Below are 12,603 nucleotides of genomic sequence, written 5' to 3' on the forward strand. Positions count from 1 at the left end.
GCTTCATAGCACAATAATTAACCACAATCCTCTGTTTTTCTAAGTGCAAATAGAAAACAACCAACAACAACAAAGCCCTTTCCCACTAAGTGGGGTCGGCTAAGTGCAAATAGAAAAAAGGAACCAAAATATTCAACACAAAATCTTCACATTAGCTCAAGAACTATATTATTTCCAGTGCTTTCCAATTTTCCAGCACGGAACAACAAACATAAAAGCATTAAAAATATATAATTGCAATAAAAAAATAATAACAATTCCAAGAAACTAAATGTGAAGTTAGCCAGATCTGCACAGTAACACAAACCCATTACTTGAAATTAAGAGCATTGTGGCTCACCCTGAAAACACCCATTTTGCAACGAGGAAGAGAGACACTGCTGCTCTGGCTGCTGAGTGCTGCTGGCTCCAAAGCAGTTTGTCTACCAGAACTTTATAAGAGCAAGTCCAACCCTTCAAAGCCACTGTAAATCGCCAAGGATTTACATCATTCTGCTTGCCTAAAAAAAGCAAACAAAAAGAGAAAAAATGGGAAAGTATAAAATTCAAATGACCCTTGATGAACATAACCCAGAAATTTTCCTTGTATTCCATAAATGCAATTAAACAAAAGTCAGTCTCCATTTTCCAAACAACCAATCAAGCAAGCAACAAACTTTGAAAACCCTAATTCTAACCAATTTAGAACTATAACCAAGTAAACCACTTAATCAACAAAACCCACTAATTTTCTCAAAAACCCAACAAATTTAAAGGATATCCAGATGATAAATCCCAGTAAAATCCCAAATATGAAAACCAGAAGAAAAAAAATTGGCAAAGAGGCTTATCTTTCTTCACTAATTGGAAGCTAACAGAAAAACCTTAATTCATATTATTCAGATTACAAATACACAGGTACCAAATAGCTAATAATGCTGGACAATTTGTCCCCAATCCAACACAACAATTGTTCTGGTTATACATAAGATACCCGCCTAAAATATCAACCAATTCCAAATTAAAATGGAAATTGAAACGGAGCATCATAAATTGAATACAATTTAGGGAAAATTATCTCACCTGGAGCGCCGAATCTCCAAGAGGTCCCGATCCGAGCAGGCTCCGAATTGGGTTGTTGAAAATGGTGATCAAGGAAGAGTTTTGGAGGTGGCTTTGATCAGATCAAAGCGGAAGCCATTAGGTTTGGGGGGAGAGGAACACAGAGCCACTGTGTGAGGGAGAGAGAGAGAGAGAGAGAGAGCATGCGTTGTCCTTTTCTTCTATCCAGCCACTGGATCGCAGTTCCTTCACAAAAATTATACGCGTGTGTTACTTTTTCAAGTTCTAGTTTTGTAATCACCTAATCGATCATAACACCATTCACAAAAATTATATGCCGCATTATTTACAAACAATTACAAATCAAGAAACAATTAAATCATCATCATGAATTACATTGTAATATCAACACCATCAATTAGAAGAGACAGTGCTACATGGCAATAAACATATAGAGAGTAAACATACAGAGAGGAACTGCTTCATATCCTTCCCAAAAGCAATCTTCCGCAGGATAACAAAAGAACGGTTGATCTCTGAGCTAATTGCAGACGCAATCTGCAGAACCGACTTCTATGGAATTTGAACTTGTGAAATGTGGGGTGGAGATCTGAATGTAACAAATTGATGTTAAGTGAATAATTCCAAACATATGAAATTTAGATAATCACATCCGAACGCAAACAAAAGAATTAAATAAGGAATCGACGGCATATGCAATCTAATTAGACAAATAAGTGAACTTTCCCATGCCAAAATCCGAAAGGCCAACAGAAATCTCTCATTATAGGACATAATACATATCTTAAAAGACAAAACTTAAAACTAATAAAAATTAGGTGAAACAATTGAAGAGAACATAATCCTTGTAACTAATCCGGAAAAGATGCTTTTAAATCCCAGAAAACAAATTATGAGAAGTTTTTAAAAAACCATCATTTCAATTATTTTCCAATCTTACATTTGGGAATAAACAGAAAATACAACTAAAAATGCCAACTTTCTCAAAAAACTACAACTAATTTAACAAATTTCCATCACTCAACACTGAAAAAAGAGAATCACGAAGCAACAAAGAACGGAACACGCTAGAACTGAAACATTAAAAACAACATGTACCCATTTCAAAGACCAAAAATCCTGCAAGGACGAGAAAATCAGTGCATCAGTACTCCCTGCAAAACCCCAAAATCAGAAAATTAGAAAAAGAACCCAAATCAGTGGCATGGTCCTTGTTTTTCCATTAATCAGTAGGTAATGACCTAATGAAAAAGAACCCAAAACAGACGGCTTAAATTATGGAAAGTGCTTATAAAGCTCATGAATAACTTTCAAAGCCTGCATTCCACAGTGTGCACGCGCACAAACATAAAATATACATGCATAGTTAATTTTAGACAATAATATCTCAGAACATAAGTTGCAATTTGGGACTATTTGGTTGACTCAAAAGAAATTGATGGGTTAGAAAACCACAAAAAAAATACAAAGACGGATGTTTTTATGTCGTTCATTTCTTACGTCGACAAAACACACACACCTGTGTTTTAATGCTCCTCCAATACTCAATGAGAAGGCACCAGGCAAAAAGAAGGTCAAGGCTGGAAAGAAGCTTCCAAAGAGAACAATATATAAAGCAGACCACAAAAATTAGACAAAAAACCTCTAATATATATATATATATATATATATATAAAATTATAAAAAAAAAAACTAAACTGCAAATACTCTAGAAATCGTAAAATGAACTGCAAACCCATCAATCATTTCCCAAAATCTCAGAACCAAAGAGTAAAAAAGGGAGTATAGGAGAGAGAAGCAGCCAAAATACAGAGAAGATGGGAGAGAGAGAGAGAAAAATGAATTATTTTGGTGTCTCTGGTTCCTGCCTTTGTTCTTTGTTTTTCATTTATTTAAAGGTAACTTGCTCAAGTCCAAAGGCAATTAAACATGATTAGTAAAGCACCATAATAACTCCGCCGTGTAAGTTTATCTTACATTGCCGGTCCCAAGCCCGGATAAAGGAGGAGGGGGAGGGCGTCAGGTAGTCGACAGCCGGCACTCCATGATCACGTCGAATCCTTATGAAAAAGTAAAGCACCATAATAAAGCATGAGAGATATCTATTTTAATTAAATCCGTTGTGGTCTCACTGTGATTGTACATCATCATCATAAATAATGCATGCTTGAACCCCATTTTAGTTTCATGCCTATCATAATTAAATCATGGATGGTCAAGAAGCATAGAACTGAGAAATCAGAGCCTAATTTCCAATATCAAAAGAGTACAAATTATTCAACTTAAACGCTAATTTTGTTCACGAAGATTAAAATAGGCGCGAAATCCATACAATTTATACATTACCATTGATTCAAGTTCTGGTAGGTATCCATGGAAACTATCTGTTGCCGCTCTCTCAGTTTCCATATTTTCTATATATTCCATTAAACAATATAAACTTTTGATGCTCTTTCATCTGAAGCTAAAACAGATTACCAATAATAACAAAGAGGTCTAAATAATAGAAATCAAATTTTTTATTTTTGCGGACTTTAGAGAATCCCTGCAAACTTTAGCCTAACATTATGTGATTGCCTCACTTCTTCAGTAACTCAGAGGAGGTGAATTACTCAAAGTATGGAGGACTTCTGCTAACATATTTCAAGCACTTGTAACATTAAATGTAATGACAGGTTGACATTATTATTTTTTTATTTTTTTGTAAAGAATTGTTGCAAGAAGTTTGACCCTTTGTCTTTTTATTTCTGTAAGGATTTATAGGTACATATAAAATCCATATTATATATGGTTCACAGATGAGAGTACTTCAAACACCAAATATTCATTCATGATTGGAGATAAGAAAGCTTACTAAGAGGCAATCGCCCTTGTGATGTTTACTTTTGTGCTTATCCCTTGTCTTCTTTTCTGAGGCAAAATATGTCAATGTGATAAGTAATTTCCCATAAAGAATATCATCCTCAATAGGCTAAAAAACTACAAATGGTTAGTCAAATAACGTACTTTCATGTAGTTAATCTCCTAGGTTTGTGTTTATTTTTTCAATATCAGAACATCTCGAAGAAACAACGTTTTCCCATACTCTACAAACACCGAATGTGCCCGATAAAGCACTAACAATGCCATTACTCTAATTCGACTGCAGAGTGAGAGTTAAGATAAGAAGATACTCACAGGCCAAAACGGATGACATCACCAACACGTAAATCCAAAAGCCACAACCAAATTTAATTTTGTTTTTACTTTGATTTTTTTTTCTTGAATCTGTTTGGATGCTGAGAACGTGTGGTATGGGACTATTAATTACCGGCAGGGAAAGATGACGATTTCTCCTATTTGGATTTGCAGGTGGAGGAATCATAGCCGAGGGATTGCAGTCCGTCGGTGACCATCTTCCTCAAATCGTCTTTTTGTTTGAGATTCTTGTTTGCTTCGACGATCCTCGCCGTATCGGCCAGGAGGTTTCTCTCCGAGACGGTCACGCATGGAATCAGACTCTGATTAAACAATAATTAAGCAAACAATCAATCATCCATATTCATATTCTATGTTTGGTTGCCAAGAGACCGCGAGAAATGCAAAAACAATTTACTAATAAAAAAGTGTAATCAAAGCAACCATTATTTATACTTTTGTACCTTAAGAATATCTGACGCGTCGCCACCGAACGAACCGGAGGAGATTGAATCACCGAAACCTCCACCGAATATATCGAGCTCGTCGTCGGAGCTGTCATTGCTGTTGCCGTGAATGCAATTGCAGCGGTTCCGTCCACATTTCGGCGGAGGCTGCTTCTCGTTGCTTTCTTCGATGAAATTCTGAACCATCTTCGCCAAGCAGACCGAACTCGGCTTGAACTCAGGCCGCGGCGCTGACGGTCCCTTCATCCTTGCTGATATTGAGGCCGCCGGAGTGGCGAGTTGTGATGTGGACTCAGGCCTCTCGGCCTCTGGGTTTTACGGAGAAGGTGAAGACGGTGAGGGTTGAGAGAGATGCAGAGTCTGAAAGAGAGTGAAAGAGAAAGGGTTATAAGAGAGGTTGAGTGTGACAGAGACGATTGAAGCAAAACGCACGATGATAGACGCGTGTGCTCGGTTCAGAATGGCAACCCGTAAATACCCAATGACAGATTTGTAAATAAAGTGAAATTCACTTCAAAATACTGTTCATTTGAATAGTGCCAATTGAAAACCTTACTTTAGACTAAAGTAACTAGAAATTACGCATGCGCATTGCTAGTAGAACCAGTTGTTTCAAATGTAATTGGTTGGATAAAACACATTTAAGTTGAATAAATTCAAACAATTACGAACAAACAGAATGATACATGAGTGCATGAGGCCGGTAAGATCAGCAGTTTTGCTTTTGTACACATTTAAGTGAGTTGGCATATAAACACATTGCACAATGAGTGAGAATAAACTATATGTGTTTGAAACTTCATGTTAAACTAACATTCACACAATCCTAATCATTTGTGAATTACCATATTCTTATCATTATTTCAATATCTGTTCATATATATAGGGTGAGCTCATACCAGTCACTAAGGACATGTTTGGTACTCTACTTGAATTCAACTTTTTAAACTAAAAAATAATTTTCAAGTTTTAGGCCTTAAAAACTTGTTTGGTAAGACTATTTTCAAAAACTAAACTTAAGATTAACTCAAAACTATAGTATATTCTCTAAAAACACAAAAAGAAGTTTTTAGAGTTTTTAAACTTAAACTCCCTCATTTCATTTCTCTCCATCCTCCTCTCTCACTCCAAATCTATCTCTCTTTTCTTCTTTCTAGGTCCCCCTTCTTTTTTCTTTTTCTTTTTTTTAACATTTTTTATCTCTCCTCCCAGGGGCGGAGCCACCAAGGGACTAGGGTAGTCCCCGGCACATCCTGACTTCATCTGAGGTGTGAACCTCATGGAAGAAGATAAAGCAAACGACATCGTTAATCTGTTTTGATTTTAAGTCTTTTCGGCTGTCTAATAAAACGATAAGTTTGGCAGATAGTTTTAAAAGAGATGTGCAATTTTAAATGGAAAAAGCAACCCCACTTCTGGTTCGATTTTCTCACCTAACAGTAATATACACCATATAATTGTCTAAAGCAACCCACCTTCTTTATTTGCAGATCTCTCCCCCTTTTCCTTCTTTTTCTATTTCTTTGTATTTTCTTTAGCCTTCCACAACCTACCTCTTACTTAGTTGTTTGGGTTTTTAAAAGAATTTTTTTTCAGTTTTGTGAGGATTACACAAATTGCATATGTCAACGTGTTATGAATTCAACTTTTGACACACTCATATATATATATATACATATTTGTGAAAGGCCCCCCCTCATTCAGAATTCTGGCTCCGCCACTGTCTCCTCCAATCCGCTCTCTTCATTCTCTCGATTGTTTCTCTCATTTCTCTTCCTCCCTATCTCCTCCGATTCTCTCTCTTCTTTCTCTTTCCTCCAATCATGTCTTACTTTCTTTCCTCTTTCTCCCTCGACCCCCTCTTTTTGCATTTCTTTGTCCAGTAAGATTTAAAAAATTTAAATCACATACCAAACAAGTTTTTGAGTCTTAAAGAAAATTATTTTTAAGAAAAATTCCTAAGAAATGTTTTGAGAAGTGATAAAAAATTTCAAATAGGATATCAAACAAGCACTAAAATTGCTAATGTATTTAGTGATTATATAGAGCAACTTAACTATTGAAACGCTCCTCGAATCACACTATACGTTTCCATTTTGCTTTCAAATTAGCATGTTTATGTATTGACAATAGAGAAAACGAAAATGCTGATGAAAATTGAATTATTAGAGGTTAAACAACAGCGAACCATTTGGCGTTGATAAGGAATACGAATATGTGCGATTTCATGTGGATTAACACCCCCCCCCCCCACCCCCAAAATCCATTTTCGTTGGTTCACATTCTGAATATTGATGGTTTACCTTGTCCTCGTTAATTTCCTATAATCGGTAGTATAGGGGCGACATCTTAGTATTTGTTGCAGCGTCATATCCATCTGTACCCCCCTCCACAACCTTGTTTGTCTCCTTTAGTTTATCTGTTGCTTGCCTCCCTTAACGAGCAGAAACCAAACAAGAACACCCAATTTTGACACGTGTACAACACTCTCAAACATCATCGGCGTCCAAGAAGGCTAGGCGCCATATCATAGAGATCCGTCTTGGCCTGGGTCCCTCTCCGCCAAAACTCCCCAGTTTCTTGCTAATCAAAATTCAAACCCAATTTTTGATTCGGAAATAAATTTCGAAATTTAGGAAATTTTATTATCTAAAAAAGAAATAATTTTCAAGGGTTTTGGGTACACTGTGACTGTGCTGATAAACACATGGATACCAAGCTCTATTGTGATTGCTTCCCTTTACATTTTTTCACCAATCTTTGTGCACCATTGAGACATTGATAGTGATGCCAGTTTTAGCTGCATCCTCACATAAAATTTGCCAAAAATACACAGATGTCAAAGATCTTTAAGTTTGGTACACATGCTTTGTCAGGGAAGGTCAATGTATGGGATTGGGTCGTCTGGAATTAGCAGTCTTTAACTTCGCAATACATGTGGATGTTATATTTTAATATGTAAATTTAGTTAGTAGAATTTGATGAATCTGAGAAGGAGGATTGAAAGCAAAAGAGATGAGAAGCTGAATGGAAAACGTCGCTCCAGCTTCCTCTTTGATTCAATCTCGCCCACTGAATAAAAATGAGAGAGACAACGCAAGAAGGAACCGTTACAAACTTCACATGCATTACACACCTCTCATACTCGCAAACCTCTATCCAGTCTAGTAAGGGCTTTGAAGCAGCTTCTAAAACGGACTAAGGGCTCGTTTAAGCATAATAAAAAATTGGGTTTACACCCCCCTTGTGTACCTGGTAAGCCCCTCTTCACATTGAATCTAAGCATATATTCTTAGCTTTTGAAGCACCCGACAAATAAGGAGGATAGGTTTTTTTAGAAGGCCTACTGACGTTCCGATTAGAAGATGCGACTATGGGACAGAGGTTCAGGGCCGAAGGGGTAGAGGAAGACCTAGGAAAACTTTGGAAGAGACTCTAAGAAAAGACCTAGAGTACTTAGATCTAACGAAGGACATGACACAGGATCGAGCACAATGGCGTTCTAAGATTCATATAGCCGATCCCACTCAGTGACTTGGATTTTCCAAGTCTCCAACTGAGAAGTTTTCCTCACTCGGGAAATTAAGGGAACACTACCCCAACCTACATGCTCCACTCAGAAAGCTTCAACATACAAGCTTTAACAAAAGAAAATTCAAAGAACTTAGCGAAGAAGGCTTTGGTGTATTTAACACAATACGTTGAAATGAAGGAAAGCTTATTTATTGATATCCCCGATAAGCTACAAATATGTACATATACATGAGTCAAAATAAGCACACAAGAGGGAGCCTTCACAAAGGTTGCTTTGGAGAAGTCTCAGCAGTCGGTAGAGCCCCAGAAAGAGAAGGCACCGGAGGGGGATCATTTGGAGCCTCAGTACTGGACAGAACCCTAGAAGGAGGAGGCATCAGAGGTTGATCATTTGGAGCTTCATTACGCGGTACAGCCCCAGAAGACGAAGGCAATAAATGCCTTTGGAACAAACCCACAAATCTCTGATGATCAAGTAAAACCTGACCATCAGTTTCCTTCATCTGGTCAAGCTTCCTCTTCATGTTTGTAGCATAGTCATGTGCGAGCCGGTGCAACTGTTTATTCTCATGCTTGAGCCCTCTGATCTCCTGTTTGAGACTCATCACTTCAGCCGCCAATGATTCAACTTGGCGGGTTCGAGCAAATAGGCGTTGGGCCATATTAGACACAGAACCTGCACACTGAACACTGAGAGCCAGCGAATCCTTAACAGTTAACTCATCAGACCGTTTGGAAAGTAGTATGTTATCTTTGGGAGTGAGAAGGTTCCTGGCCACCACCGCAGCGGTCATATCATTCTTCATCACGGAATCCCCAACGGTAAGAGGACCAGTAGGGGAGACGAAGGATGGGCGCCATATGTTGTCTGGAGAAGGCGGGGCTGCCTCTTCAACAAGGTTCAAGTCAAAACGACGGTCGGAGGGGCCAGACATTTTCAAAGGTGTTGAAGAGAGAAGAGGTCGGACAAATCAAGATCTTAGAAGTGCAAGAATGAAGCTTCTACTGGTGGAGATTCAAGTGTGCTTTGGAACTTAATGCCAGCCCCTATAAAAATCTGCACTCGACGAAGCTTCAGAAATCGAAGAGGCGCCTGCTCAGAAATCGAAGAGGCGTTTGCTTTCTCAAAAGCTGGGCTGCTTAGAGATCACGAGGGTTGATCTCAGAAATCGAAGAGGTGTTTGCTTTCTCAAAAGTTGGGCTGCTCAAAGACCACGAAGGCCGATCTCAAAAATCGAAGAGGCGCTCGCTTTCTCAAAAGCTGGGCTCCCCAGAGACCACGAGGGCCGATCTCAGAAATCGAAGAGGCACCTACTTTTCAAGCCTTTTCCAGCCTTGTCAGCACCTGTCACACGCACACTCAGTTTTGCGGAAATTATGGGCATTCTGTCAAAGACTTCTGGGGAAGTAGAAAACACATGAATCTTACTGTTCAATCACCCACTTCCCACACGCAACAATAGCTCATGGGTACCACAGATAACTTTGCCAAAGTTCTCTGCCAAAGTTGAGCACGTGAAGCTTGCAGCTCCCACTACATCGCTCTGACCAAGAAGGGTAAAAGAATAGCAAAGAAACAGCACTAACAAAGTTTAGACCCATAAATTTTGAAGGTCTAGCTACCATATTATTACCCACAAGGGTAAAGGAACAGTACCACTGCTGGATAATTGGAAAGTCCCTGTGTGTCAACCTCTGTGCTTCGTGGCAAGGTAGACTAGCAAACATGCCCAACCTTTACTCACATTCGAGAAAACACTCCCAATAAGATTGCTTGCTCCAAAATCGAAGAGGCACCGTCCTCCGAATCTCGAGAGCCAGACTCCCAACATGACTACTTTCTTAAAAATCGAAGAGAGGGTAAAGGAACAGTACCATTGCTGGATAATTGGAAAGTCCCTGTGTGTCAACCTCTGTGCTTCGTGGCAAGGTAGACTAGCAAACATGCCCAACCTTTACTCACATTCGAGAAAACACTCCCAACAAGATTGCTTACTCCAAAATCGAAGAGGCACCGCCCTCCGAATCTCGAGAGCCAGACTCCCAACATGATTACTTTCTCAAAAATCGAAGAGACACTGCTCCCCGAATCTCGAGAGCCAGACCCCCAGCATGATTGCTTTCTCAAAAATCGATGAGGCATCGTTCTCCGAATCAATCGAAGAGGCGCTCGCTTTCTCAAAAGCTGGGCTGCTCAGAGACCACGAGGGCCGATCTCAGAAATCGAAGAGGCACCTACTTTTCTAGCCTTGTCAGCACCTGTCACACGCACACTCAGCTTTGCAGAAATTATGGGCATTCTGTCGAAGACTTCTGGTGAAGTAGAAAGCACATGAATCTTACTGTTCAATCACCCACTTCCCACACGCAACAATAGCTCATGGGTACCACAAATAACTTTGCCAAAGTTCTCTGCCAAAGTTGAGCACGTGAAGCTTGCAGCTCCCACTACATCGCTCTGACCAAGAAAGGTAAAAGAATAGCAAAGAAACAGCACTAACAAAAGTTTAGACACATAAATTTTGAAGGTCTAGCTACCATATTATTACCCACAACTGTAAAGGAACAGTACCACTGCTGGATAATTGGAAAGTCCCTGTGTGTCAACCTCTGTGCTTCGTGGCAAGGTAGACTAGCAAACATGCCCAACCTTTACTCACATTCGAGAAAACACTCCCAATAAGATTGCTTGCTCCAAAATCGAAGAGGCACCGTCCTCCGAATCTCGAGAGCCAGACTCCCAACATGACTACTTTCTCAAAATCGAAGAGAGGGTAAAGGAACAGTACCATTGCTGGATAATTGGAAAGTCCCTGTGTGTCAACCTTTGTGCTTCGTGGCAAGGTAGACTAGCAAACATGCCCAACCTTTACTCACATTCGAGACAACACTCCCAACAAGATTGCTTGCTCCAAAATCGAATAGGCACCGCCCTCCGAATCTCGAGAGCCAGACTCCCAACATGATTACTTCCTCAAAAATCGAAGAGACACTGCTCTCCGAATCTCGAGAGTCATACCCCCAGCATGATTGCTTTCTCAAAAATCGAAGAGGCATCGTTCTCCGAATCTCGAGAGCCAGATACCACAGACCACTTTTTCAAAGTGCTCTGACAGAGTTAAAACATGTGAAACTGGCAGCTCCCACTACTGTGCTATGACCAAGCAGGGTAAAGGAATAGCATTACTACTTGTTGTTAGGGAGACTCCTATATATGTCGACCTCCATCCCCAACGGACAGGCAGACCTGCAAAAATGCTCAACCCTTCATCATATCTGAGAGGGCACTCCCAACGAAGCCTTTCGAAATATTCAGCTTTCTTTCCCCCCGATAATACCTCTGCAAACAAGCTATACTAGAGCAAGAATATCTCATATCATCAGGGTTAAAAGCAAGAGTATCCCATATCATGCTTTTTCCCTGTCTTTTCTTTTGGCCTTGTTTTTACCTGCAAGACAAGGAGAAAGAGAGCAATCAGTCAGCACTTGGAATCAAGCTTCCAGCCAGGAACTGACTGCCTGGAACCCCTTACCTGATTACTTACCTGGCATTGCTCTCGAGTACTCATCTTCAACATCTTATGTTTCCAGGGAAGATTCCGCATCTGCTTGAGGAACAGATAGGGCAAGTGCGAAGGATACAAGGAAGCATGTGGAGACAAGCGTAACAGCACACGTGCCGATACATTCATTACTCTGTCAAAAGCAAAAGTATCCCATATCAGCAGGGTGGAACGTACTCTAGATTTGATGGACTTGTTTTGACCCTCAAATTCTTCAGTCGGCCTTATACTCTGGAGGAAACCAGAAAACCCTCCAGCTCAGTTCAAGAATAAGCCTGTGGAAAGTTACTTCTTCAAAAGCAAAAGTATCTCATATCATCTCTTCTCATTTTTCTTCTCTTTATCCTTCATGCTGCTGCAAGATGGGGAGAAGGTGAACAATCAGTCGGAGCTCTGATTGCTTACCTTGTCTGTCACCTCTTTCAGCAGACCCCCTAGCTCGGCGACTTGGGGGACTCCTACTACATGGTTTGTATCGCGCTTGACCAAGCCTGAAACTACAAGTAAGCTTCAAGTGAAATTGATACATTACCTTGTGCATCTCCACCAGTTAAAGATACCACCCCTGGATGGAGGAAGAGTACTTCCAGAGAAGATGCCACATCTACCTATGAGACAGATAAGGCAAGTCAAGACGACACCACACTCCGATACTTAGAAGTTTCGTGACTACGAGATCATTCTCCCACAATATTTCCTAATGTCATTTGTACTAAATCATTCACTTGTACTCACTAAATGAGAGCTTGAACCTATGTACTTGTGTAAACCCTTCACAATTAATGAGAACTCTTCTATTC

General features: G+C 39.8%; 1 protein-coding gene across 47 annotated transcripts in view; it reads right to left on the bottom strand.

Moving 5' to 3' along the window:
- Positions 1–12,603, bottom strand: part of LOC126582265 (uncharacterized) — a 40,704-nt gene that overhangs the window by 6,506 nt on the left and 21,595 nt on the right. For 33 of the 47 annotated variants that reach the window (XR_007609428.1, XR_007609423.1, XR_007609444.1 and 30 more), the window contains exons 3-4: positions 1,063–1,287; positions 341–500 (exon numbers count right to left, since the gene is read on the bottom strand). The exons of 5 other annotated variants lie outside the window; for them this stretch is intronic. Coding sequence is in view for 1 of the 42 variants with exons in the window: in XM_050246470.1 (XP_050102427.1) it covers positions 4,398–4,562; positions 4,704–4,952 (414 nt within the window). In the remaining 41 variants the exon portion in view is untranslated. Of the gene's footprint in view, positions 1–340; positions 501–1,062; positions 1,288–1,509; positions 1,652–2,160; positions 2,217–2,581; positions 2,654–3,039; positions 3,123–3,773; positions 3,973–4,239; positions 4,563–4,703; positions 5,151–12,603 lie in introns of those variants that run through there. 9 more of the 47 variants (XR_007609473.1, XR_007609475.1, XR_007609471.1 and 6 more) reach the window with 9 other exon arrangements.

Source organism: Malus sylvestris, chromosome 2 (genome assembly GCF_916048215.2).
Source record: "Malus sylvestris chromosome 2, drMalSylv7.2, whole genome shotgun sequence".
In the NCBI taxonomy this organism is placed as follows: domain Eukaryota; kingdom Viridiplantae; phylum Streptophyta; class Magnoliopsida; order Rosales; family Rosaceae; genus Malus; species Malus sylvestris.